The 23669-nt window shown below is 48.4% G+C and overlaps 1 protein-coding gene across 1 annotated transcript in view; it reads left to right on the top strand.

The window, feature by feature from the left end:
• The first annotated feature begins 3348 nt into the window (after positions 1-3348).
• The window catches only part of NMNAT2 (nicotinamide nucleotide adenylyltransferase 2), a 31582-nt gene continuing 11261 nt past the window's right edge, over positions 3349-23669 (top strand). Inside the window, exon 1 of the mRNA XM_074907027.1 lies at positions 3349-3534. Within this exon, the coding sequence (XP_074763128.1) occupies positions 3450-3534 (85 nt within the window). The 5' untranslated portion in view covers positions 3349-3449. The remainder of the gene's footprint in view (positions 3535-23669) is intronic.

Raw genomic sequence — 23669 nt, 5'->3', positions numbered from 1 at the left:
AGCTTTTGAACTTGCTGCTAATTTTTAACAATATTGGAGAACAAGTTTTGTGAAAACAGGGACACATGCGCACACAGAGAAACAGTCAGTCATCACGCAGGTGTGACCAAGGCAGGCTTGAAGAATGTCTTCTCCTGCTCTTACCTCAAGGCTTGTAAATGCTAATTAAAGCCTGTGGTTTTAAAGGCAGGGTTATACCAAGCATAGCACTGGTTTTAAACTGCAGAGCACCACAACTTTTCCTAAAGCAGCAAATATCTCCCTTTCAAGGTAAACTCAGAGGAACAGCACAAAAAAATCCCCACACAAACCTCCAAACTTTATCCCATTGAATCATCAAATGTCTGTAAGTAAGAAGGTAGAGTGCTGCTTTCTGAGAACACCTGAAAATGTACCATACCTTTCCTGACTTGGCGTTATTTTTTCATTTCTTTATCACTGTTTCCCTACACAGCTGATGGAAGGGGATGGATCTGCTTCCCCTGGCCTTTCTCGCAGCTGAACTGAGCGAGCAAATGTGGCACTGTTGTTTTTAGGACACTCTTAGGACATTAGGCACTCTTAGGACATTAGGACACTTTCCATGGGTTACAGACTACTGTGTGTGTATAATTTGGTGGCTGATCTCATCCAGCCTTGCACCCAAATCATGCTGCCGCCACTATTTGGGTTTTTGCCAGGGGTCAGGGGAAGCAAGGGGTCAGGGGTCACGTTTTTTGGTGGGGGTCAGGGGAGGCAGCTGCCTCTACCACTCCGGCAGGGTGGTGGTTGGGCTGCTGTTCTTAATCCCACCTCATCCCCCAGCTCAGTTCATCCTGAAACCAGTCTGTCACATCCATTGTGGTGGAGTCTGTTTGGCTTTGAGACTGACACGGAGAGCAAACCTCTGAGAATCCCAATCATTTTGTGTTTGCAGCATCAAGCTCCCCACCTGGTTTTCCACTGGTGAGAAAACAGGATTCTCTAAAGGATTTTTGCCTGTAGACAGACATTTACACCCTTAATACCATTTTTTCTCCTACTTGAGAGTATTTTCCTAGTGTGGTTTTTTTTTTCCCTGTCTGTAAGAACCTCTGGCTGATGCATGTAAACTACTTTCTCTTTTCCATGCTGTGTGTCCTGTATGGGTGGGGGTTTTAATGGTTTGTTTAAATATTGGCAGCTCTGCCTCACAGTCCCTACCCTGCAGCCTTCAGCCAGCCCATTCACGGGGGACTGTGAGCTCTCAGACACCAGCGGGTTTTGAGCCAGCTTGTTGCCAAAGAGGAGCACCCCATTAATATATCCCACATCTCCCTAGGGATCCAGATGGAGTCGAAGGGGAGAGGCAGGGAGCAAGGGGCAGAGAACACCAGCTGTCTCAGCATCACTCTGCCTCAATGTCAGCTTTGTCTGAATTAAAAATCATCATTAAAAAAAACCAAACAAACCCACATACCAGGGTGTGTTACCACACTCCTATGTGGTGGGAGAGATCAGCCCTTGCTATGGCATGCTCCTGAGGGTACGACCACAGCCAGGATTTAAGGGTTCCCTGGGCAAATAGTCTCAGTATCTATCTTCTCAGGTTCCTTGTCTGGGGGTGTTTTTATTTCATATTGCTCGGGGATAGGACCGATGAGCATCCCAGCACCTGGCTGAGCTGTCAGGGCAAAAGTTTTCAGGCAAAGTACTGGAAATAATTTGTCTTAGCAGAACAGTGAGAAATATACCCTGATGCTGTGGTCAGGCCTTAAAGCCATCACCCCGGGAAAGCAGAGGGGAGATAAGGGAGGCTGCCAAGCCCTACATTTGGTACCTCTTAGAGGGAGGAAGACAGATGAAGGAGGATAAAGGGAAACATTTTGGTGGCAAATAACTCCCTTCTGGGAGGAAAGGCTGCGTGTAGGAGCTGGAGAGAAGTGACAGGACAGAGATAGCCTTTGGGAGGTGACTGAAGGCAACTGCCTGCAGCTCTGGCTGCAGTGGCTGTGAGCAGAGAGGGCTCTGTCGGCCCTCCCTCGGGGAGAGGAGCTGGTTTAGTGGAGAACAGCAATGCTTCAATCATACAAACACGAAATGAAGACCATTAGTCAGCCAGTCAGTCTGGTACTGGTTTACCTTGCCATAAAAGCTCACTTTTGGCACATCCACAGCATCTATTTGATGTTTGCTTCTTTCAGACAGTGAAGTGGAGGCATTGGGTGAAGCTGAAGGCCCCCAGGCCAGTTTCCCCCATGGGGACCCAGAAACGGGGTTGTGGCCATGATGCACCAGGGCAGCTGGGAGGCCTGTGTGGGTCCCGGGCTGGGGCTGTGGATGCTGGGGCTGGGGTCTCCGGGGGCACCCAAGCAGAAATTGGGAGATAGGCAGAGTGTGGCTGGGTGTGCATTACTTATGGCTCAGCCATGGGGGTGCCAGTGTGTCACCGCTGCTTGGGAGGAGGGCACAGCCCCTGTGTCTGTGTGTGTGAAGGTATCGGTCACCTCTCCCCAGCCCTCCTCGTTGGAGGAAGCTGCATCTCTGTGTACATGTGCATGTGTGTGCATGCACATGAAGCTGTGCACATGTGAGTGCACACGTGTTTGTGCATAGACAGGGGCATGCATATGGATGCGTGCCTGTATGTACATGCGTGTGTATGTACAGCTACCTGAAAGGAAGTTGCAGAGAACTGGGGATGAATCTCTTGAACCAAGGAACAAGTGACAGGACAAGAGGGAATGGCCTTGAGCTGTACCAGGACAGGGTTAGACTGGGTATTGCGAAGCATTTCTTTTCCAGAAGGGGTTGTTGGGCTGGAATGGGCTGCCCAGGGCAGGTGGAGTCCCCATCCCTGGAGGGGTTGAAGAGTTGGGCTGACCCAGCGCTGAGGGATCTGGTGGAGTTGGGAACGGTCAGTGTGAGGTTAAGGGTTGGACTGGAGGATCTTCAAGGTCTTTTCCAACCTAGACGATTCTGTGATTCTGTATGTGCAGGTGGGTGGGTGGGCACACGTCTGTACATGTGTCTGCAGGTCTTTGTGCCCGTGGGGATGGATGCGTGCCCGTGGGGGTGTGCTCGCAAGCACACGTGTACGTGTATATATACATATAGAGAGAGATGTATCTATGCGTGTGCATACCCAAGCGCCTGGCCGCAGCCCCCAGCCCCTGGGCAGGGGGTGCCCCGCCTGCCTGCCTGTGTGTTGCGTGTGTGCTTGTGCCAGATCCGCGTGTGCAAGCGTGCGCAGCCCCCTCCCCGTGCCGGCGGGGGGGGGGGAGTGCATGTCCCAGGCCGTGCGTGGCGGGGGGCGGCCCCAGTCCCGCTCCCGCAGCCGCGGCACCGCCCCCGCTCCCTCCCTCCCTCCCTCCCTCCCGCCCTGCCTCGCTCCCTCCCTCCCGCCCTCCCGCCGCCGCCGCAGCCGCACCGAGACACAAAAAGCGGCTGGGGCCGGGCTGGGCAGGGCCGGGCAGGGCCGCGCCGGCACCATGACGGAGACCACCAAGACCCACGTTATCCTGCTGGCCTGCGGCAGCTTCAACCCCATCACCAAGGGCCACATCCAGATGTTCGGTCAGTGCCGCCGGGACCCCCGGAACCGGGGGTGGGGGGTGTTTAGGGTGCCGGTCGGGAGTGCAGACCCGCTCCCAGGGGGACGCAGCCCTGGGGGGGGCTTGGGGGACGGGGCGGGCGGGGCCGCCCCCGCCGGGCGCTGTCCGCGGCGGGCCGTGCTGAAGGAGCCGCGGGCGGAGGCCGGTCCGGGCCTCGGCCCCCGGTCACCCAGCGGCGGAGGGGCTGGCAACCAGCCCCGGGTTATGCTCCCCTGAGATAGATTCCCCCCCCCCCCCCCCCCCCTTCATCTGCACTCACCTTGTGGCGCTCCCGCCCCCACAAACCCCGGGGGTCGGTCCTGGGAAGGGCTCCCGGAGGTATTTGTACGCTGCCGCTTGCCCGTTGGGTCTGCGAGTCTGCGGTCGCTGCAGCACTTTATATCCTCCCTGACCGGGGAGGGAGGGACCGGGCCAAACAGCTAAAGCCAGGTATGGCAGAAGTGAGCAAAAATATAGGCAGTTAATTGAAATATTAGAATACCCAACCTTTAGATTGATAACAGGTCGAAGGAATCGGCAACGTTCGCATGAGATGATTGATACCACTGAGCATCCATGAGATGATCCAAATGACGGGGATGCTAGAATCACAGCTGCTCAGGCAAGGCAAGAGGGAGGGAGGGAGAGAGGGATGGAGGAAGGGCAGTCTCTGTCAAAGCCAGTCTGACATGCCATAAATACTGACGGTTCGGGCAAAGCTCAAAATGCCTGAAGATCCCTATGCAAACAGCAACTTCCCTGGGGCGGGGGAGTCCACTGAGGGTGAAGTGTCCTCTACAGACCATCAGATAAAACGGGAATAGAAAGGTCAGCTCTTCTAACATCCCTTCTTGGAGTGCAGAGAGAGGAACCATCCTTGATGTCTGATAGGAGATTTGAGGCTGGGGACCAGATGCCAAAGGTCTCATGCTACTGCTGGAGAAGCATCCCTGGGATTTCTAAAAGCTGTACATAAGTTTCTAAGTGCAAAAATAATTGAAATCAGCTTGGGGTATTTCTGTGTCAGACCTTGTTTTTGTAGATTATAATGAGTTGGGCAGCAGGCTGGAAAATGATGGTTTTCTAGATGCAAATGATCACATTGTTATTCCATTTCATAAATGCCAGAAAAATGTAGGCCTGGACACCAATATGTCTTAAACTTCAAAAAATTCCTATTCCCTAAGTCTGAAAATAATTGCAAACAACAAGGAACAAGAGGATCTTTTTAAAAATAAAAACAATAATTAAATGAAATTACAAGAACTTGGTTGATAGAAGTAACTACTAATAAAGCAGATTTCTGTAATTCACATTACTTAGTCCTAGATGATATTTTGATTAAGAAAAGTAATACTAAAATATCACCATGGCCCATATTCAGTGGACTAAAAACCAGTAACAAGATATAACTTAGAAAATAAGGATTGATGATATATTGGTATACAGTGGGTGTTTTTAGCAGATGTGATGAGAATTTTGGTTTTTTATCAGTACTGTTCAGTATCTTTATCAATGACCTGGAAGAAAAAATATAATCCCTACCATTAAAAAGTGCCAATGATCCCCAAGTGGACAGAATAGCAATTAATGATGGTGACACGTCAGTTGTGCTGCCTGACTCGTGTTGTTTGATAAAAAGGGCTTGTTCAGACAGTGAAGTCAAATGCAAAGTCATAAGTCCAGCAAGGAGAAACGTACATCAAATATAAACAACAGGCAAATGTCTTCTGCCAAACAGCAACTGTGTCAAGGACTGAGGAGTGATTGTACATAGCTCACTGAATACAAACTCTGTGCAAAGCTGTAAATAAAGCAGCAAATGCAATCCTTGTAGATATAAGCAGGGGAATATCAAGCAGAAGAAGAAAGGTCTTATTGTTTTCATGTACAGCATTAGCAAAAACCTGTCTTGGAGGAACAGTAACAAGAATTACATTAGCTCCGGAAACCAGGCTTTGTGGCAAGAGTCTAGAGAGGCTCAGTCTAGATCCATCCTTAAAGATGGTATGGAGCAGCTTGATCACAGCTTTTAAGTATCTGCTTGTGGGGGGGATATGTGATGGAGGGAAGCTCCTTTATTCAGCAGAGGAAGGATTGGTGAGGTGCCAGGAGCAGGTCTGGATCCTACACAGTCTCAAACTACAGATATGGTGTGTGGTTTTGAGTGAAGGTAATTGAGTAGTAGGAAAAAGTACTTGGGTACCTCATGGATCCTCTGTCACCTGAAGGCTGTAGATCAAGACAGACATCTTTCAGGAAGACATGTTTTGGCTCAAAAAGGATGGCTTGATGTGGAAATTTTCTGTGCGTATGTCCTGTAGAGATCGTGGAATATAAGTCTTAAAATACCTGATAGGGACAAATGAGTCTCCTACAAGGAAAGGACACAGAATTTAGTTTCTAAATCCCGGTTCTTTTTTTCTTGAGGAACACTTCCCCCCAAAGTCTAAAAGAAAAATCATGTGAAGCCACGGGAGTCTCAACCAAAATCTGTGTTACTCATTTAGCTCTGTGCTATACGAGTCCAACCAAAACAGTACTCCATCCTGTCAATGTTGTGTTTCAAACAGCTGAATTTGTGCAAAAATATTGTCTCTATCTTTCAAACAAATATTTGGGCTTTGTGAGCCTGATAGGAGGATTTTTTTGCTTAACATAGAGAGATATTTAACACATGGCACTAATTAAGCCAAAAGGAAGTATAGGATTTGCACTGGTATGCCACAGTAGACATACCATTGTATGCCAACCATCATTTCTCTGTTTGGATCTTGTCGTGTTTTATTCAGGCCAAAAGCCAACTTTTTCCTGTGGAATTTTTGCCTGAATAGGAGATGGGTTACTTATTTGGAAGTCTCTTCTAGTGGGGGAAATGTTCCCACTGGATGGTTTTTTCTACCAGTCATGTGAATTTAAGACACAGTATCATCATTATCCTTGGCCTTCCAAAAAGCTGGGATCCTTGTTACAACCCCAGGCCTGCAACTGCAACCCACTGCTGACCCTCGTGTCTGTGTGGCCCTGAACTTACAGCCACAGGGCTCCCTCCATCCACTGTCAGTTACAAGGCCAGGTCACTAGGGCTCACCAAATGAGGTTGATTCATGTCTGAGTTTAGAAAATGAATATCATACATATAAATTAATACTTAAGACATATATAATTATAAAGTATGTGAGAGATGGTGCTGTACAGCCATCCATACCAAGGGGTTGAGACAAACACCCACATAGCCCTGAAAACACTCTGAGTTATTTGTGGTATCAGATGTGCTTTTGAGATATATGTATGTTCTGAGTCACAAATTTGAGTTGTATTTTCTAGCTTTATGTGGCTATGAGAAGCAGTTTAGGATGTTAATGTCAGGGGGAAGAAAGGCAGGAGGAGAAAAGAGGGCAGAGGTTGTTTCTAAAACTTGACGTGAACATTGGTGCCCTTTAGCCTGAAATGAAACTCCATTTATATTCTAAAGAGGTACGGAGAAAGAAAAGCAGATCCATGCAAAAAGTCTTAATAATTGCAGAAAAATAAGATTCAGATCAAAGTCCTGCATTAAAGCCACTTGAAACCCCCCCCCCACACACACTGTTTGGTGCCAGGGAGCCCAGCTGCTTACCTTGACCGACACACACCCAAACTCAAACCAATTCACTTTAATTTTCTGCTGACACTTGAGAAACACTGAGCACAGGGTAGATGCTTAACCCTCCTCCCCTGCACCCAGCCCAGGAGGGGAACTTCTGAGATGTCTTTGGCCTCTCAGTGCCAAACCCCTGGGGACGCGTGGAGCGGCACGTCACCACCTCCAGTGGGATTTGCTGCCTAAAGGACATCTTCCTCCATCTTGGCCTCACCTCAGTTCACCTCCTGCTTCCTTTCCATGCAAGCAATGCCTCACAAAGGAAAAAAGTCAACGAACCAATGTCAAAAGCAAAATTTAATCTGCACAGCCCTGTTAACGCACTGAAGCCCATGCTGGTAGTCTTCCAGCTGATGAACTTGTGCTTGATTTGACAATTAAATAATTTCCCCACCTTCTCTCAGCTCAGGGAACACAAACACAACTGTGTCCTCCTCCTGCCAGGGGCTCAGAGCATGAAAACCAAAGTGCAGCCCTGCAGAGCAAAGTAGAAAGCGTGGTTTTCAATCAAAAAAACCATGATTCACTTTGAAGGTGGTTTTGGGTAAAATACTGGGGTTGAAGGCATCACTGCGCAAGGTCAGAGGCTCCAGGATTTGCGTGGTTCTCCCTCCTGGTGTTCATGTTTGGAGATGGAGCCAACAAACTGCCATATTTGGAAGGAAGATGCTGAGTGAGTTTCTCTGTAGTTCTGTGGGGGAAAGGGCTTTTACTGTCCCATGGATATGTGAGAATCAGAGGATAGTTCTGATAATTTCTGCAAACTAAAACATGAGAGATTTGGTGGGGGAACATGTAATCAGGTCGATCAAGATGCAGTGTTCTGATTAGATTTTTTTTTTCTGTTTTCTTTTTATTTATTTTTCTTAAATTGTAGAAGAAAGGACCTCTCTGTAAATGCCCATGCTCCCTATTTTGGCACATTAGACATTTTTTCTTGTCTTTTTAAAGTTCTGAAATTCCTCACAACCCAGCCTTTCACATGCAAACTTCTGGCTCAAAGGAAATGGCCTTCCTCACCAAACACAGTTTTATTTCCTCCCAGCATTAAGAGCAGCCTGACACATCATCTCAGGGTCTTGGGTCACCTGTCAAATCCAACCCTTTCTGACACATCTCTGTACCCCTTTCCCACTCTGCTCATCAGCCTTTGATTAGCAGAGATTTACTGGGGATCTCCCTGCCCTTGTGGAGGAAGGTTTCAAGCTGTCCTTCCCCTCTCCCAGCCTCACAGTGCCCATGAAGTCCAGCAACATGGACGCTGGGGGACTCTGGAATGCTCAGAGCTGCGCTGAGAGGCAGCAGTTTGGGTGACCCCAAGGAAAGGGTTGGGACATCATTATTGGACTCTGTCAGAGGCACTTGGCTGATTTTACGGATATTTTGGAAGGCACTATCAAGCATTTGATAGCAAATAGGTGATTTTAATCAAATCTGTATGTCTGCCTGAATGCTGACTGTCCCATCCCCTGTGCATTGGTTTAGGGAGTGAAAGGTTACTGCAGGTCTGTTCACGTGGAAGGAAAGGGCTTGTGAGATGTCATTCAGACGTAGCCTTCTCACAGGGTGTCTTGGCACCTTGGATGTTTTAAACCTCTTTGGCCATAGGGTTTCCCACCCACTTCACTTCAAACAGTGCCAGGACCTGGACTTGTGCAAAAAACACTGCTTGTAGATAGGGTGAATCCTGAAAGTCAACAAGTCTCCACTATTTTTCCCTTCCCCACCCTTTTTGTCTAATTAAAATTGATTTTTCCCTATATCCTATGTGCATCTGCTATATAAGAGAGTTTATATCCCAACCAACAGCTGGGTAAAAGACACTTCTGATGGAAAACAATGAAAGGTCTCTGCCATCAAAAGTAAAACTCTCCATTGCATGGCTCCTTAAGAAAATATGAGCAATTACAAATCCCAGCAGGCTGCTTTTTGATTATTCAACACAGTCCTTGTAGAGGAGCAGCACTGGGGGCTGCTGCACCATGTAAAAGGGGCTTTGAGATGAAGGCATGGAGTTTTGTAAGTAAAAAGGGTGGAAGAGGCAGGAGCTGAGGCTTTTGTTTCTGGTGGGTTGTTTTAATACCCTGAATTTCAAGAGTCACTTTTTCATATTGTTTTGAGATGACTGAACTGCAGGGCAGTTTAATGAGAGCATCGCTGCTGGGGACAGAGCTGGAAGAAATGCGTGAGCAGAATAACAACTCCCCTTTTCCCTTTTTGCTTAAATGTGGATACATCTGCAAATGACCAGAAGAAAATTTCCCCCCCACGCCAATCTAGCAAAAGCTCATCAGGAGCTTGAGAGAGGTTTTGCCTCTGCTGTCTGCAACATGAGTAAGAAGTCAAGGCCTCTGCAAGGCTGCCTCATGTTTCCATTTCATCTCCAGGCTGAAATCTGAATGCGTAATTAGCCAAAGTGATCGATGAAGCGAGAGGTGGGTAATGGGACTCAGGGAGGACAGCATGGGCAGGCAGGGCCTGACTGAGCCCGGCTTTGCTCTGCACGGCGTTGGCGGGGCTCGGGGAGCGCAGGCAGCATGGCAGCGGGAAGGATCTGACCTGGGGCAGAGCCAGCACGGACATTGCTTATAACACCTGGGGGACACGTTGGACATGGGGAGTTGTAGCACCCCTGCTCACCTCTCAGCAGCCTTTTAAGTTAATGCTGGTCAGGCTTTGCAATGCCGTAGGGGAGCTGCCACTGACACCCAGGCTGCTGAAATCACAGCAAACAGCTGAAATCTTTCACAGGTAGAAGGGGTCTGAGAGGTCAAGACATGCCCAGCCTGGCCAAGTGTTCCTGGCTCAAAGCGGTGGCAGAGAGCGAAACCAGTCAGCCCAGCCTTGTGCCACGGCAGGTGATTCACTGACATGCCAGCACTCCCGGCACTTGCCCCAAACCTGCTTAAATTGCAGTTCCTTGGTTGCTGTGCCAGGAAGGATGGAGCAGCACTGTCAGGAGTACAGCACCCCTGGCTCTTCTGGATGCCATTATATATCAGTTAATGTCACATTCCTGTCACTGCTCCCCATATAGTCTTTTTTTCATGGCTGTTTTCGCCAGCTTCCTGCATCTCAAGCATCTCATCTCCTCTTTATGACCCACAGAGAGGAGGAGTTTTCCCAAGCACCAGATTAAACTCCATCAATAACTACTCAGAGATTCTTTTAAAATATTTATAAGCTCTTAAATATTTAGCAGTATTTATTACAGTCTGTGAGACATTACATTGTCTCTATGACAATGCCACCTCCCAAAATGTGCCATGTACCTTCTCTTACTTCCACTGACTATAAACAAATCCAGCAGTGAGAAATACAGTCCTACAACCCCAGTCAAGAAAGAAACAGGGGCTCCACTTCTCTTTAAAAATGTTTGCACTCGCCAAGATGCTGACACCTCCTGCATTGTCTTCTCTGATACTTTTTAATAGCAGCCCATGTGATGCCGAGGATATCAATTAACGGAATGCTAAACTCCAGCAGTGGTAGCCCACGTGTCTTTTGTGACCTTGGACAAGTCACTTAATCTCTCCTGCCTGATGCAGTGCGGGGGGACTTGCGTCTTGGCTTTCCCTGCCAGGCTGCTGTGGGTTTGTGTCGGGTACTGCAGTGATGGGGGACACGGGTAGAAGCAGCTCGTGATTAGGCAGATCTTTGTGCGTCTGAGCAGCAGCTGGCCCAAAATAGACATCCTCACCCCTATGTGCCCTGGCCTCTGAAATCCCTTCAGGCAGCAAGGCAGAGGGGCTGCAAGGGGTCCCCCAAGCCAAGGAAGAAGACACAGAGATGTATCGGAGCAGTGGTTGATACCATGTTCCACCACTTGCGGTCAGGGGGCAAGGGGCAAGAAGAAACAGTCCAGCTATGTTGAATGTGCAGCACAAGTAATCCTGACCTTAACCCTGACTTTAACCTCCACCTGGGGCCAGGGAGCCCAAAACAGCTACGGAAAGACCTGACAACCTCTAAGACAGAAAAATCAGCCTAAGATGGAGGTAATGCCAGGACACCTCTGGATTTTGAGATGAACGTGTCCTCTCTGGCATTTATAACCCCTGAATCCAAGTGCTCCCATGGTGCCATCAGTGCCCAGGCAAGCAGGGCTGGATTTTCGGGGCACCCTGCGTGGAGAAATCTGGGCAAATTCTACAGTGCCCATCACAGCTCTGTAAAGAGACCAGGGACAGGGCACAGGTCTCATTCCCCTGGCAGCATTGCTTGCACATGTTGATGGTGTGCAGTCACACCTGCAGAAGACAACCTAAGTTGGGAGCACATTTTTTTCTCTCTCTTTCCAGCATCAACTAGTTTCCTTCAGTATACCTGAGCTGCTGGATGTAGCTTGGTCATATCAGCAGAAAACTGCTAAATCCATATTTTGGGAACAGAAAACCCTAGAGTCTTTAGAAATATATATTTTCAGAGCCATTATAGGGCTTGTCCCAGGAGGAGGTAAACTGGGATAAGTCTGTTTTGGAGCTGGAGCAGGAGACAGGCAGAGGAGCTCCCCACGGGATGGGTGGAGAGCCCCTTTTGAGCCAGGCAAGGAAGGACTTGCTCAGGCCCTGCTCCACAAAGGTTTCTACTTTCATTGAAAATCCAACAGCGTCTAATTTAGCTTAAGCCTTCCCTGAGGGGATCACGTTTTGCTAGGGCAAAGGAAGTAAGAAAATCCGGTTTTCCCAGAGAGATCTCAGGAGATGGGTTGGGGGTGCTGAAAGGCATAGCTTTGCTTCTGACGCCTTTGCGTTGTGCAAAGACATCGCATGTGCTTCTTTTGTGGGAAATGGGGTCTTGGGAATAGATTTGCAAAGAGAGAGGGTTTCACTGAGCTGTGCAGCCAGGCATGACACAGCTGTGGTAACACCCCTTTGGTGTCATCACGAGGCTGAAATCCTACCTTGGCTGCCTCTGCCACCCCATGCTGTCATCAGTAGCTCCCTGGCCTTTCTGCATCTCTGTAGATGGGGTGTTTTCTGCCTGCACAGCCCTGGTTCAGCCAGTGCAGATCCCTGCCAGGGTCAGCATCTTTGGATTCTTTGCCAACAAAGACAAGCCATGAGTCAGACTTATGGTACAGGGGTCAGGCCCATGTAGAGGCAACCCAAGACCAGCAAAGAGCTGCTGGGCAGATGCTCCCCATCTCTGCTCCGTGCAGAATTGGGAACCACAAAGTCTTCGCTCCTGGGAGGGTTGTGATCCTGCCACACATCAGCCTGAAGGAGCAGCACAACATGTGCCAGGGTGTACAAAGCACTGCCTTTGATGTGCTACAACAGCTTGGAAATGAAAACAAATGGAGTGCTTGCATGGGGAAATTAGGGCAGCGGAAAACAAACGTGGAAATCTGTTGGGGTTTTTTTTCCCCTCTTTTTTTTTTTTTTTTTAAAAGTCACTGGGTGACACCAATTTCCCAGCCTGTGGCTGGCTGAGGGGGGGACAAGGACCTCTCCAGGGATGATCATTGAGGTGCCTGTCCTACTTCAGCTGAGCCACCCACATTCTGGTGGGAGCAAAATAAGACCATGACAGGATAATGAAAATATTTGCCAGGTGCCTTTTGCTGCTACCCTTGTCCTGTTTGACTCTACCTTTGGGCCCAGGGTGATAAAAATCATTTCAAAGAGAGCAGTTGGGACTATCTGTCTGGAACAACCTCCCCTTTGCTTGCCAAACAGTTTATTTTTGCTCTTGATATTTAGACTCTTATCGAAGCCGAGATACAGCCACAGAATACCAGCTCTGGGTGAGATTCGTGCTGCAAATTGATATCACTTTACTGCAGCCAGTGCATTTACATCACTTTACACCAGCTGTAGAGCTGTTAGCCTCAAAAACCCTATAGGAGAGACAGATTTCAGCCAAAATCACTGTGACTGCTTTCTGCCCAGTCTAGCTGCAGTGATGTTCACTCACCTTGTACTCACTTTGTACTTAAACAAATTCCGGTGCTCAGAGGGGCATTTTACACCAAGCACAGGCAAATGCATGTTTTGGCACGTTTCTGTCTAAAAACCAAGGAAAATACTACACTGGAAGAGGAAATCTCACCTCCCCCCACCGTGCACCGCTCTATAGCCGTTGCTGACTTAGGGGGTGGCCAGCTAATGCACCAGCCAGGGAAAGGTATATGACCTCTCACTTTTCACTTCAATACCATGTGTACAGACACTCATCTTACATAGAGACACTAAATCCTTCTCTAAGGGCTTCTAAGCAAGGTGTTTCGGTGCTGTCCTGTGTCAGGGAGCTCAGTAAATGTCCTTCTTTATGTGAAGCCATCTTCTTCATCAATTTTTATCTGCTGAAGAGTTGTTTCTACCTGGTTATATGCTTCCCCTCACCTCGGCAGCCCCAAGACCTCTAAGATGCCCAGGCAGCAGTTCTGGGTGTCAAATACTAGATGGAAGGTGGACCTTCCTGGACTCAGCTTCCCATCCTTCAGGTGAGACCCAGAAAGGTGCTGAGTATGTTTCTCCTCTCCCTGTGTTACCAGGATGGAGATCTCTGGGCAATAAAGTCTATTGTCTCTCCTTAGAAGTGGTGAGCCTGACAACACTGTACTAATCCCCTGCCTGACAGGAAAGTAGGTCCAGTCCTACCAGATTCAAGAAGCAGCTCCCCATACTTGTCCTCATGTTGCTCCCTGATGGGCATTGCCTGCTCCCACCTGCTTCCCCACAGCAGGGTGGGATGCTCCAAGGGGAAAAGTGCTTTGGTCTGGGTTGCCTTGCCAGGGTCTTCCTCAGATGCTTCTTCTTAAGCTCTGGGACCTGGAGGATTTCTTCCCAGGCTCCTGTGTGCCTTCTCACACCCACCGCCCCTTGCAATACTCCAGTTCTGGAAAAAAAGAGGGAAAAATAGGATGTCTTCTATTTAAATTTCAATGATATCGAACAGACTGTTCCTCTACAGCTTCATCTAAGAAACTTAGATCCCCTGGGCCCTGTCTTGTTGGGGGTCTCCAACAAATGCTCTATTATTTCTGGGTCAGCTCACTGTGACTCAGTCTTTTACCTCTTTTTTTTTTTTTTTTGGTTTGTTTTAAACATCTAATTTCACTTTCCTGCCATGAAGCCATGAGTGGTCAACAGATGGTGCTAGCATGAGTCTCATTAGTCATCACTCGTGCGGCTCTCAGTGTTGGATGCTGGAGGAGGGCCTGGGTGGGCTGGGAGGTGGAAGGGTCAGGTTGCTGCAGCATCACTTCTCTGGGGCCTTTCATAGCCTCCGCTTCCACCACGAGTTTCAAGGTGTTTGGTGGCCAATGCTTTTTTGTGCTTATGAAAAGCCATTAAAACAAACGTGCAGCAGTGACTGAAGCCATTTAGCATGGAAGTCCCTTCACTGCTATGATGCCAGGATGCAACTATGAATTAACAGGGTGGGGGGAAAAATGTGTAACAGAGCAATTAACTCAGAGATGAAAATCATTAAACATTAGGGCGCTTAATGGGATTTTTCTGCCAACCAAAAATGTCCTGGGAGTCTGACTGAGATCATCTAAGAGGCACTGAGCTCCAGGCAGGAGACACTGTTTGAGTCAGTGGGACACCTGGGATCTCCCTGGTCTTGCCTTGGGAGGGGTCAACCCCATGGTGAAGAACCACTCTCTGTCTCTCCTCCTGCTTCTTCCCAGAAGAGAAATCTCCCTTGAAGAATGATCAGGGCTTGTTCTTCTAGCTGAATTCTTATCTTATCTATTCTTCCCTCCAGGAAGTCCAGGGAATGGAGGTGCTAATGGTTTCCCCAGCTCTAACCAAGGTGTGGCTGTAGGTGATGGGTGGGTGAAGACACAGGTTGGGGCAGAGAAAGTGGCCCTGGGGCAGGCAGGGGAGCTGGGCTCTGAGATGAGTATATCTCTGATGAATACATCCCTGATTTGGCATTCACAGGTTTTTATATATATATATATATATAAAATATATATATACACACACACCGCTCAATTAGACTGAGAATAACTGCTGGCTCCTTGCCCGAGTTTGGCCTGGGGTAGGAAGCAACATTTAGGTCCTGCAAGTGCTGCTAGCTTGAGAGTAATACAAAGTGTGGTGGCGTATCTGGGTCACTTTCCCCTGCAGGAGAAGGCATTTTAGAGAGCAGGAAAGTGCCTGCTTTGCCCTCAGCACCTCGTGGCCGTGTCCCGCCTCCCATCCAAGAATGTTGGAGGCCAAATTGTTCAAAATTAAAATGAGACACCCAGGAAATGATTTTGCCTTCTCCACTCGTGGCTGTGCACCCTCCTCTGCCTTGGCTCTTGGGGAAGAGCAATTTAGACTGCAAAAGCTTCTTGCCTCCCTGCTACCTCGTTTGTGTTTTCAGAGGGCTGGTGCAGAGCATGAGTGGGCTGCAGCTTCAATTGCCTGTGGAGAAAAGGGTATAAATCAGAGTTTGCTGGTGGCATTCTTCCATTAAAAGAAAAAAAAAAAAAAAAAGGAAGTCTATGCAGTGCAGATGAACCAGGTACAAAGGCAAAGCAAATACAATTTGAAATTACACCTTGAAAAATTGAACACGAGGAATATTTGATTTCATTAACATCAATTTAGGTGATGGAGCAGTGCCAGAGGAGCCAAAATGTTGTGATTAAATATACTCCATAAGAACCGCCAAAAAGAAACACCTCTTAAATAAGCACTGATTTCCTACTGGGGAAGCAGGATGCTATTTTTTCATTCAATCTGGACAAAATCATCACTTGTCATTTTTGTAGCCCTGGACTGTATCCTCTGGTTGGTCTTTCCCCACCGTCATTTCGCATGAAAGTGGTAGAACCAAAAATATTTGAAGAGCATTTGCAGGGGAAATGAGTAAAGCTGGGCTGGGGCAGCAAGGAGGTGTCACCAGTGCTTGGGAAGGGTCCAAGTGTCACCCCTGTCCCTTCCTTCCCCAACATAGAAGGCTAAGGTCAACCACCAGCCACCACAGAGGGGCTGTGCTGAGAGGCATGGAGCCAGGGAGACGTGGCTGAAAGCTCTCCGCTGCACAGGCACACTCCTGGTGGGCTAATGCACGTCTTGGCAGGGTCCATCGCTGGTAGTTTATTTATGCCAACAATGTTTAAAAGCCATGCAAGGCAGTCTGGAGCATTAAGAACAATTTATACCAGAGAAGAAATTAGCTCTTCTCTTCCAACCCAACATCCTTGCACTGGTGTTGTGGGCTGTAAAGTGCTTATAGAAAATGAAAATACCGGAGGGTGTTTTCTGTGGTCCAGCACAGTCTCTGGACATCACAGGTATTCAACAGGCAAGAAATGGGCTGGGAAGCCATGACAGAAGGCTGAGATCAGCAGCAACGACTGGGCTAGAAACCCAGAAAACCGTCAGAGAAGCAGGACTGAGACTTCTGAGACTGATGGCTTGTCAGACCAAAATGTACTCTTTCCCAGGCAAAAATCTTTGCACAAGCTGGGAGATGCAGCAGATGTGCAGATGGCTGAGCATAAGGAATACAGATCAGAAGAGGAATGCAAAGCTACTGCAGTGTCTTTGGTGTTAGCCATGTCTGCAGGGAGACTATGAACCTGGTCCTCACAAGCAGCATATTTTGCATGAAAGACACAACAAATTTTGTAAAAAAAAGGTCTTTTCTGAGAATATGGACCTGGTGGTTTGGAGGAAGCACCACATCAGAGCAGCCACAGCAGTTCAAAGCGATCCACCAAACCCAGTGTCCCATGTCCAGAAACTTAGAAGAGCGACTAGTGCCATGCTTAGGCGTGGAGCTCCGCAGCTTAGCCCCAGGCTGTGCACGGACACGCTTTCTTTGGGTTGGAAGACCCACAGACAGAAGACCCAACGGCAGAAGGAGACCTAAGGAAAGAAGGAGACCCAAGGATAGCAGAAGACTCACCATCTTTGCCCTTTCTATGCCAGCCATGACCTCCACCCCATCTCCCTACCCTTGTTTCCCAACTCCTAGTTGCTCCTCATGTGGAACCACGATGGTGATCACCCTTTGTTTCAAGATGCTGAGACCCATACCTCCTCCTACACATGCCAGGAGCACACACCATGGCAGGAGGCACTGCGACCTCAGCCTGGGGTGGGGAACAAACCACCAACATCCCTGGAGTCTCTTACAAGACCTAAAGCAGTTTTGTCTTGCCTTGTACAGAGGATGAGACTCAAGGCTCGATGAGCTAACTCGTTCAGACAAGCATGGCTACAGCTGCCTGTTGCCCTCTCCATTTAGCCACTGAACAGTATGTCATTCTAAGGTTCAATCTGTAAAAAAAAAAAGATTTAAACATAGCATCATGATTGCAGCATGGGTGCATCTAGATGATGCAAATTAATGCCACAATCTTGTGCCACCCTGAAGCCACAGTGACATCTGCCCTGAATCCTCTGCCACTGTCCCAGCAGTGAAGGTGGCTGCTCCTGCCATGGTGCCAGCCCTGCTAGCAGTACAGCTCCTCTCCGAATGGGATTTGAGATGTCGATTAAGAAAACACAATCTATTTAAAGTCTTTTGCTTTGAAGTGGCTGACTGTGAAGTCTGGCTTAGCTGATGGTTACACAAACAAGCGAGCCAGCAGAGCTGTGAGCAAGCGGGCAGAGCCATGAAGTGATCGCAGTCCTGTAAGCAAATGGACATGCTCTGCCCTGAAAACAAGTGAGAACAGACCAGTTTGGTATGTGAAGAGATGCTCTGCAAGTTGTAGGGAAGGCAGGACCAGAAGGTGGGTCTTCCTATTCCCAGCTCAGCTCTCTGTTTGCTACACCGTACTGATGCTTCATAGCCCGCATGTTTGCCCAATAATTCCCTTGCAGAGTTTTAATAGTTAATAAACATATTTTTTTCCATGCTTGTTTAAGTTCTGTTTGGTATTTCTGAGGTAAACAACAAGGTCTTGAAAAATGCAGATCCCAACTTATATATATATATATTTTTTGAGAGCAGCATCGTTTTTACAAGTTATTTTAAATAATATTGTGCAGGTTAAAAACCAAATGAACAATTTTGATGGTGACACAGAAAGCAGCAATAACCATGTCTTCCCAGCAGCACACTTGTCTGCCCTGCTGAAGCTGTTGGCCTTGCTACAGAAAGAGACAAACACTTTTTCCACGTGCAATCACAGGAATTATATGGGTTTGCTGGGATTTCCATGTGTTTGTAGGAGATGAGTGGTTTTTTCTAAGGAAAAGGTGTTTTGTTAGGGCAGGTGTTGGTGGTGAGACTTGGTGTGAGCTCCTGAGAGCCAGCGCTGAGATGATATGCCACCAGCATGGATCACATACCCTGAAGAAGTGAGTATGGTGCCATGCTCTTTAAATACAGACTTCGAGAAACTGATAGCCAGGCAAAATTATTGACTTTTGCCACCAAAAACTCAAGGCAAATTATTACCATCAGCCACCCTTCAGAACATGAAGAGGAGGTTACATGCAAGGAGTTCAGCTCATCTTAAGAGTGAACTTTATAAAGATGCCATGTGCAAAGAAGGCGGAAATGAACGGATCAGTGTTTTTAATCTTCCTTTGGCAAGAGAAGCAGAGAATAATGAAAGGATGTGTTCATTTAAAACTCAATGGCATCTTTTTTGTTAGGGATTTTCCTTTTTATTTTAATTTTCATTTCAAGTTGCATTACGATACAAAGATAGATGCTGGTCCATCAATTTTGGCTCCTCTGCACACCCCAAGCTCCGGCTCTCCTGCATGGTGGTGTGCATCAGGAAGGCTCCGCTTTGGCTTTTTCAAAAATCACGCTTTGATTTTGGCCCTCTGTGGTGACAAATGACTCCAAGTGTTTCAGTTGTCTTCTGGTGTGCTCTTCCAAGATGGTCAGGATAGCCTTCCCATGAACCTCCTCTTCTTTAGGCTCATCCAAATACATTTCTTCATTCCTTTTAATTCCTCTTCCAACATCATGGCTCAATTCTTTGATGTTTGTTTTTGCTATAAAGGTCTTTTGATGCTGTTTTCTGTAACTTATACCCTATGCAGTCCTTTTTTTTTTTTCGATCTAGAAGACGTCCAGGACATGGTTTATGTGAAGAATGCCAGAAAGAGCAGAATCAGGAAAAAATGGCTGTTTTTTTTCCTTTCCCTCTTGATTGATTAAACTTGAAGGCACCAATGGGAAGCTGGTAGCATCAATAATCACAGAGTGTTGGAGAGGGAGAAGTGCTGCTGCTACCCCCTGATTCCTATTTTTAAAAAGCAGAATGGAAAAGAAAAGGGATTTTTTGCACATTTGACTTTCTGGGCAAGTGGTTACGGAGGGCTGTCACGGCAGGCTGCAAAGGGAATCCCACCACCCACAGAGTTTGTGCTTTAATTTATGATTCTGGTTCGACCTCAAACCCCGTTGCCCATTGGAAAAAAAAACCAACAAGAATATTGTATTTTTCTGTGTGGCTCCCCCGTGGGGTGCTTCACCAGGTGCTACTTGGAGCACAGATAGTCATGGCCACACACGGGGCTGGGTTTGGTCCCTTCGCCGCCCCAGTGAAATCCACTGGTGGACAGAGATGCTGTCCACACAGTTCCCAGTGGATAGATAACAGCAAAGATTAAAAAATATGGTTCAAATCAAACTACCAGTGTTAACCCCTTCAAGCTCAGGATTTTGAGGGCAGGGAGGAAAATTTTCAGTACATCTAATTCAGGCAATTGAATTTTAATCCCTGCACTGATCAAATGACTTAAGCCTGTTTTTCTTTCTCTGGGGGCTGGCACACCCAGGGCACAAGAGCTGGGAAGGAAGCCAGGGAAAGGATTTTGGGTGAGTCTGAGGAAGAGGTTTTAATGAGGCTGGAAAATCTCCTACAAGCTGTCACGGGGGCCTGGGGCTGCTCAACACCATCAGGGGGGGGGGGGGAAAGTCCATGGCAATTATAGTTTCTTAACTGACTTTTAACTGACTCAATAGCTGAACAATATTCCCTGGTAGAAATTTCAAAATTTGGAGGAAATAAGAAATTTTGCCCAAGCAGTTCTTCAGTGACATCCCTACCTCCCTGCCCTGCTCAGTCCATCTCACCTCACTAGGCATACGAGTGCTCCTCATCCATCCCAAGCCGTTGCAAATGAGCTCTAAAATAATTTTAGGGCTGAATTTTTGCCCTGAAACAGAGCAGGCATGAGGGCATGGGAGCTGAAGAGATGCACTGCTGGGAGAACAGTCCTTTCCTAACAGCACAACCCCATTCATACCACCCAGGGGGGATCATCTGACAGGGAGACATGCAGGAAAAAGGTACCCATTGATGTATGCACATTTCCCCACTGGACCTGCCAAGCTGTGCTCTCACCTGCCAGTCATGCCAAGCTGTGACCCAGGGCTCAGCCACCACTATCACATGCTCAAACCCAACCAGTGTTACCCTCAGGGCGCTGGCAGGTATGAACAAGCCTGTGGCTAATTTTCAACCAGCAGCAGGATAACGAGCTGTTTCTGTTGCCACCAAAAGCCCAGGAACCCCAGGTCAACACAGCAGCTCCAGAAGATGCAGCAGGATCCCCTGTCTGCTCGTGTTCCTCATTGCGCCCATCATGACTGTGCTTGCATCTGGCAAACACTGACTGTTCCCCTTCTCCACTCTTTTCCTATTTCTCTTTGGGAAAGTTTCTTTTGGAGGGGAAACAGGAATGTGACTGCTTTGGCAAAGATGAGTTTGTAGAGTGACTGATGCCATGTTGAGCAGTCAGGGTGGGGAAACATCTCCCCAGAGAGCAGGAGCTAGCTTTGCTGCTTATTTCCAAGGAATTATGCAGCTATACCACTGAGGGAAGCTGGAGCCATCCCACAAAGGCTGGAGAGCTTTGTGTCAGCTTCAGTGAGTGCCAGCTGGGGCTGGGCACAAGTGGCGGCAGGAGGAAGGGGAGGAAGGCTCCCTGCAAGTGTCTCCCCACTGCTGCTGTACAGGAAGGCACCAGCCCTTTAGGCAGGCCTGCTCTCCATCCCCATGGGGAAACGCTGGTGACCAGAGCAGGGTGTCTGTTTGATATGATGCACGGTGCCATCTCAGGATGGATCCCAAAGTCACCTTAGCTTCAGAAATGCTCGTTTTCTTTGCAAAGGCAAAATATTTTCTAGATCCTCCACTTGCATACAAAAAAAAAAAAAAAAAAAGCACTTTCTAATGGCTCGTCAATCTTTTCTCCGTTTTTGCTTTTACCTTTTCTATCTTTTATTTCTTTCTACTGTCTCAATAGCTGGGATGGGCACCCTCCCCACACTCAGCAGAGGAGATAGGGCCAGTCCAGCCATGGCCACCACCATGACCTGCCCCATGCTCCCACCTCTCAGCCTCTTCCTCTTCACTATCTGCTGGGCTGCGACCCCACAGCAGTGCCGTGGTTCATGCACAGATACGGTGTGCCTGGGGGACAATGCACCCAGTGGGAGAGCAAGAATAAATGGGGTGTTTACACAGCTGCAAAAGCTTGGGCTGCAGGAGATATCGTTGCTGCGGCATGAAAAGACTTTCCATCTCTGGCGTCAGTGAGAAACCCTCTTTGCTTCTATAAAGAGCATCTTCAGGGAAGCAGAGGGCAAGAAGGTGTGTGCTCTGGGGCCAGGAGAGGAAAGACAGACTTGATGTAGGAGCCCATGAGAGTTTAGTTTAGCAATTCTTCACCAGCATTTTTATTCTCAAATATCGCCATTTGGTAATACCAGCCCAAGACTGTACATCGGCCTACAGGGACTCTGGCAGGTCTCTAAGTCTCTTGACATGGTGGGACACGGGTGACATGTGGTGTTGACACAGGGAGGGACCAGTGTAAGAGCTGTGTGGTTGCTGAGGGACCAGCTGGTGCCACGGGAAGGGGACCAGGGGAAAGCTCCAGGGATGGCACCACTGACATTTAAAAGCATGTGTCAGAGGGAGCAGTGAGAATTTGAGAGAGAAAGGGCTGAAGGCAAGGGAGCCAGGTGTGTCAGCAGATAACAGCATTGCTGTGGCAGAGCCGTGACAAAGCTGGGTGCAACCCTATGAGGCATCAGAAAAGAGATTTCTAGAAGGGGAAGACATAACTGCCATTGCCCAAAGCTGGGGCAGCCCTGCCTGCAGGCAGGGAAGGAAGCAGTATGGCTGGCTGCATCAGGACCAGCCCAGGGAAAGATGGGGAAAATAGCTGGGGGGAAAATGCCCAAAAGCAAGTAACACCTTGGGGATCAGTCGGCATCCATGGCAAGGACCATGTCGTGACCACCCCTGACACTGCTTTTGCAGTGGAGCTGCCATTTCCCAACAGGACAGCTCCATCTCTCGGCCCGAGACCACATGGGGCAGACCCCAGGAGCCCGCACGCAGGAAAGGCTCTCCCCCAGCCTGCTGAGATCACATGCTCTCAGACCAATATTTCCTCTCCTCTGCTGAGTCTTTGTCCCGTAGCAGCAGCTCCCAGCAGCTGCTGTCTGTGAGTTGGATCAAGCGGGGAGTGAGCAGGACCTGAGAAAGCAGGATACAAGTAAGGTTAGAGCAAGCAGGGAGAAAGCAGGGAGAAAGAAGTGCTAGATCTAGAAGTGGTGAACTCACCGGAAGCATCCCAGTGCCATCCCAGAGAGGAGCAGATGGGGATGAGTGTCTCGGTCCCGCTGCAGTGCTCTCCTGGTGAACACTTCAGCATTTCCCAGACAGCATCACATGAGGTGTGGCTCTTGCTGTGGGGGTGGCAGGGGATCCATCCATGCTAAGCACTCATGCATGCAGCCTATGTGTGATGGCAATTTTTATTTAGGCTGTCAACCAACAGCACGTCTTAGAATCACAGACTCACAGAATGGTTTGGGCGGGACCTTCAAAGATCTCGGGCAGGGACATCTTTCATCAGGTTGCTCAAAGCAACCTTCAACACTTCCAATGGTGGGGCATCCACAGCTTCTCTGGGCAACCTATTCCAGTGTCCCACCACCCTCATTGTAAAATAATGTCTTCCTTATATTTACTCTAGGTCTATCCTCTTTTAGTTTAAAACTGTTGCCCTTTTGTCCTGTCACTACAGGCCCTGGTAAAGTCTCTGTTTTTCTTATAAACCAACTTTATATATTGAAAGGCCACAATAAGGTTTCCCTAGTGCTTTCTCTTCTCAAGGGTCAACAACCCCAACTCTCTCGGCCTTTCTCCATAGCAGAGGCATTCCAGCTCTCAGATAATTTTCATGGCCTCTTCTGAACCCATTCTAACAGGTCTATGTCTGTCTTATACTGGGTACCCCAGAGCTGGACGTAGTGCTCCAGGCGGCGTTTCAGGAGAGTGGGAGCAGAGGGGGAGCATGCCCTCTCCGGACCTGCTGCCCACACTGCTGCTGATGCACCCAGGACATGCCTGGCTTTCTGGGCTGAGAGAGCACATTGCCGGCTCATGTCCAATTTATCACCCTCCAGTAATCCCTTCTTGGCAGGGCTGCTCTCCATCCATCCATCCATCCATCCATCCATCCATCCCTCCCCCAGTCTGTATTGACATCCTCCTGCAGGAGTTATGGCCAGCTGCCAACATGTGGGCC

Source organism: Athene noctua, chromosome 5 (assembly GCF_965140245.1).
Source record: "Athene noctua chromosome 5, bAthNoc1.hap1.1, whole genome shotgun sequence".
NCBI lineage: Eukaryota > Metazoa > Chordata > Aves > Strigiformes > Strigidae > Athene > Athene noctua.
This window is presented reverse-complemented; position numbering and strand designations above follow the sequence as displayed.